Below are 4,955 nucleotides of genomic sequence, written 5' to 3'. Positions count from 1 at the left end.
CGGTGATTCCTATACAAGTATAACCTCACGAGAGTCGATGAATGCAAGCCCAGAAGTTCAAGTCCATAAACTAATAACAATACATTCGTCTACATTATCTTCTTAAAAGCGTAACAGTCCATAGGCAATAGCTAACCAACCCAGAACATGACGTTGCTGTAAGCAGCACGTCGAACCCAGAAAAAACAACCCTTGCCGTCGTCTACAATACGTAGAAAGCACAAAACTCTATGATACATACAGTACAAGTTCCACAGCTTTGGGCAACCGTTGAGAGATACTGCGCTTAACCAGCAACAGCTCGGCCGACAGCACCCGCAATCTCACCAAACAGGATACCCTTGAAAATGGCCTCGCCCATGGTCTGTGTCCAGGCGCCGGTCTCCTTAAGACGGGCCTTCCAAGCCTCCTTCTGCTCCTCACCTAACTCCTCCCAGGTCTTGCCGGGACCGTGTACAGAAGGGTCGTGTACATCGAGCTTGAGCTCTGGAGCCTGAGCATCGCCGCCGGCTGTTGCAGGGGCGACATCACCCTCGTACACCACGAGCGTCTCACCGGTCACGGTCTTGACGACGTCTCGACCAGCGAGTTTGGCGAGAAACTCATCAGCGAGGAATGCCACTGGTGGGTGATCGGGAGTGCGTAGAGTACCGTACTGTGGGAATGCCTTTTGCGCACCCAAGATCGGGGGGCTACCACCATAGAGTTCGAGAACACCCTGCGCGACGATGGCCATGACAAGTGCAAGTATAGCCATTGTGATGTAAAGACCACTGGAAGAGACCTCGCGCGAATCTTTGGCCGTAACATACCGAGGAGCACGAGGAGGACCCTTCTTATTGCGAGGAGATTTTTCTGCGTGCTTCTTCAGAGCAATACTGTGAACAGCAACCGTCTTCTGAAGAGATGTGCTAGCTAGCTTGATGTACTGCTGGCGAAGGTTGTTCTTTGGTGTGGTGAAATGGGAGAAGGCCAAGCCGGTGATGTTGTCGGCTCCATGGACTTCCTTCAGAGTGTGTAGATGCCATAACTTGGCAAGTAGCTCAACGTTGCCTCCAACGGAATGTTCGAGTGTGTACAGAGTAATAGAGGAATCGTGGCCCGCAACAGCAATGACGAATTGCGTGTCACCAATAGAGCCGAATGGCGAAGCTGGAGGAGAAAGGTTGGTAACAGCGAGTGCCGTTGCGGAGATCTTCCTTGGTATTCTGGCGTTGATAGACAAGCGCGCTTCTGCCGCGTCTTCCTTGGGCAACCTGAAAGCCTGGACGATTACTCCGCTTCGCTTGGGCAGATTAGACGCAGCCGCAAGAAAGCTGGGGCTTAGGTATCGAATCGCTCGGAAAGCAGGTCGCTCGCCATGGTCATCCTTCATGGTGTATACCTTTCGCGGTTCGCTGACCTCCTTTCCGTTAATGTCGACAAGATACAGTTCGTACTTGGAGCAGTATGCGACCTGGAAATCATTATCTCCAGTTTGTACAATATCCAAGTCCTCCGCCTCTTTCTCAAGCTCCAAAAGGCCGCGCAACTTGGCCACAGGGCCCGCGACATCAAAAATTGCCAATTGGGGCTCCCTGCCCATTGCTGTAGCTGCGGCACCGGTTGATCCAGCGATGCGCAATAGTCTCTGGTATGTGTCGATGTCTGGGTTCTTGAATAGAGAAGTTCGCGACGCCTCTGTGATGTTCGCATCGGGTGTCTTAGCTCCAACGGAAGTGCGCAGCTTGGAGGGATCAACACTTAGAGCTCGAAGATGCTCATTCTTGCCCTGGGCGAGGCTTTCTGGGCTGGAGTTGACACCAGCGTATACGTATGTGGTTTTTCCCTTGTGAGGGCCGACTGCGAGGGACATGACGCTGTCTTCATCGCGAGAAAGGGTGATCTCGCCGGCGGAGCGAAGTTCATGCTGTGAAACGGTTTCGAGAACAGTCTGAAGCTCAAGTTAGTTCACCATTCTGTGCCAAACGATAAAGAAGACAACCCACAATCTTGTTTCCAACACCTGTTTTACTAGCACCACCTCCACCGCCTACAACAACTCGATTCGCATCCTCAGGGTCGAAGTCGACAGCATATAGAGGATAGTCGAGTTCAATGCTCGAGCGAGGGAACAACGAAGCCATGGTGGCAATGAGGCAATGCCTCTCTTGATGCGACTGGGAGGGTGACCTGAAGAAGAGTACTTTCGTGATGTACTTAATGTCGCAATGCGCCGAATCAAGATTGACGTGGTGTTGATCGCGGGGCGTTTGGTGTTGAGGTGACGTTCGCTGGAGGCCAGATGTCGAGCTTGGAGCTTTCTGGTTGGTCAGTAGAGGTACAGCCACATGTGGCGGCCCTTCGTTGTGGCTTGACTTACACTGCCTTGAATATTCAAGAATGCCTGAGTATCAAGCAATCTGTAATCAATTGACAAGTAGATCTATCATGACAATTTTCTGAAGAACGAATAGGATGATATAACTGCTAACTGTGTAGCAAGCTGTTGTTCAATTGCGCTGTAGTGTATGTGCCCACATTCGCTATCTTTCAACTGATGTATGCGACTTCACTTCTTACAGATTTGGGAGTCGTTGACCTCAGCTTTTGATACTAAAACGGGCCTCTACAAATGTACAGCTGCATACTTATCAGTCTTAAAGACAGAAGATTGCTGTTTGTACGTGTTCATTGTCATCAGAGTTCAGTGGCTGATGCGACTTGCACACCTGACCTATTGAGATTTGACTTCACTGGAGAGGTCGCAATTGATGATACTTTGAAAAGAAGACTTATCTTGGGCCTGCTGTTGAAGGATACCCCCGACGTTAAAGACAGAAGATTGAAAAGTCATAGAGAATGAACCCAGAGAGGCCAGATTAATGGTTCTTGAGAAGTCAAGTATCGCAGAGAAGACCAGCCGTGGTCGATTGTTGTCTCTTTCACATTTGCAGTACTCACACTAGGTCAAAATATAGATCTGTTTGTTCTTTCACCTTTTGTGTTCCTGTGAGTTGCCATCTGGTATGTTGAAGAAGAGTATAAGTACAGTAAACCACCCTTTGCTCGTTCTATGGGTGCCGATATTTCCTTCAACTTCACTTCATTGGAGATGCATATCAGGTTGGAGAGTTCCTGTACTACCTACTCAAGCCAGTTTCGTAGACAAGTTGACATTAGTCTCAGGGCCGATCAGAGACTGTCCACAGATACAGCTCCAAAGCCTAGGCGTCCCAAATTCATGTGGAGTATGCTAACAGGCAAGATAGAAATATAAGATTACTCCGCACATTAAATTAGTTGTAAGCAACTTTAAAGTCCGTCCGAAGGCCCTCCGACGGTTATCAAGAATCATTTCGGCAATCGGTGATAGATACTGTATAGAGTATTGACATCGCCATTGTTTGTTACTTGTTATCAAACAAATAGAACGCCCAGATTCTCATTCTAGAAGGTGATTCTATTCTCGTTCTCGTATAAGCCACATCTTTGGAAATAAGCCGCCAAATGAGCTGTAAACCCAAAGCAGGGCTCCATTGGTTGGGAAAGATCGCTCCGGACATTAGAGAGGCGTAGAATGAGGAGATCCCGCTGCGTGTCATTAGCAGGCAGATGAGGAGCAAACATGCAAACATCAATACAAAAGCGGTATCTCCTTTTCCTGATCGAATGCCTACTCTCCCAATTAAGAAATATTAGCGTTGTTGCCGCATCGCATCGCATCGCATACTCAACTGAGGCTACCCAATTCCTGCAAGCCTTTTTTGCGTTGAGTTCCGTGCATAAGTGCAAAGTGACATGTCAAAGCCGAGCTGCAGATGATGAAGCAAAGAAGAAACGATGAACAAAAAGAAATATCATATATTATGTAGGTGAGCTGAGCATTTGCATAACGAGGCCTCCCTCTTGTACTGTAGTTGGTTAATTAATTATAGAATAAAAACCTGTCTATAGTTCAGGTATGTCGCACGGGTACCTGGGCAATACTGTACAGTGCTTGTGTTTCTTGCAGCAGGGTTTCTAACAATTACCAGGATATTGCCAGGACGAGCCATCTAAAGTAGATTGCATTGGATGATCCGACAAGCGGGATAGCGCGATCATAGTGTGGGGGAACTAATGCGGGTATCGTTCATAGTAAAGATACAACATTGCCATGGGATGAATAGGATTCTGTAATGGAGGAACTTAAGGAACCAATATCACTTCTTGGTACGACAAAATCTTCACTTGGCTGATCATCGTAATCATATATGGTATCATCAAGTGGATCGAGATTATTCAGGATTTGGATTGGGCATAAAGTGATATTCAACCTCGATCCATCTATAGCTGCCCAATTCTAAAATACGGTACGTACTTTCTAGAAAATTAACAAGACTCTACTAATTACAACCCCCTGCTTGAAGAAGTGTGTGATTTAATGTGAATCGCCACCATCCATCATCTCCATCTCCATGTCCATCTCCGGACATGCACACAATATGACAGATTGGGAAACTAATGTACCCTAGCCGCTAGCCGCCCATCCCATCTCTTTCTCTTGTACTGTTACTTACTCGTGCCACCCCTTACGGCCGAGATTGGAGGATGTGACAGCTTGAGCGACAAACCACGCTGTAACACGACGAGTGCATCAAAGCACATGCATATGTATGTTATATGCGAGTGCATACTCTGCTGTACACTACACAACAGCAACACCCCTGTTCCTGGGCTTGTTCCCGTTGGTTCAACTGCCGCTAAAGTCGGTGCATGCAGCAATCGTCACAGACATAGACATTAACAGCACCAACGCAACGCCATACGTCTGCATGAGGTGATTTTGCTCACAGCCACAGCCTTGAGCGAGGCGAGTCGAGAGAGAAACTCCGAGAAGCAGAGACAACAAGATGCGAACACCAGGTGTTTCGGACACGTCACTTCAGTTCATACCTCATCTTTGGTAAGCCTAGGTAGGTCAGGTAGGTGGC

General features: G+C 47.9%; 1 protein-coding gene across 1 annotated transcript; it reads right to left on the bottom strand.

Annotated features, from left to right (window-relative positions):
- B0J16DRAFT_370290 (uncharacterized protein) lies at positions 1 to 2,263 on the bottom strand. The gene is made up of 2 exons (XM_046130356.1): positions 1,989 to 2,263; positions 1 to 1,933 (listed from the first exon to the last, which is right to left on the bottom strand). Exons 1-2 carry the CDS (start codon positions 2,124 to 2,126, stop codon positions 287 to 289), a joined length of 1,785 nt encoding a protein of 594 aa, XP_045984233.1. The 5' UTR covers positions 2,127 to 2,263; the 3' UTR covers positions 1 to 286.
- Between the last annotated feature and the right edge of the window lie 2,692 nt (positions 2,264 to 4,955).

This window comes from Fusarium flagelliforme (assembly GCF_020744385.1).
Source record: "Fusarium flagelliforme strain FIESC 12 MPI-CAGE-AA-0113 chromosome Unknown B0J16scaffold_3, whole genome shotgun sequence".
Taxonomy (NCBI): Eukaryota; Fungi; Ascomycota; class Sordariomycetes; order Hypocreales; family Nectriaceae; genus Fusarium; species Fusarium flagelliforme.
Note: the sequence above shows the minus strand (reverse complement) of the source record. Positions and strands in the feature narration are given on the sequence as shown.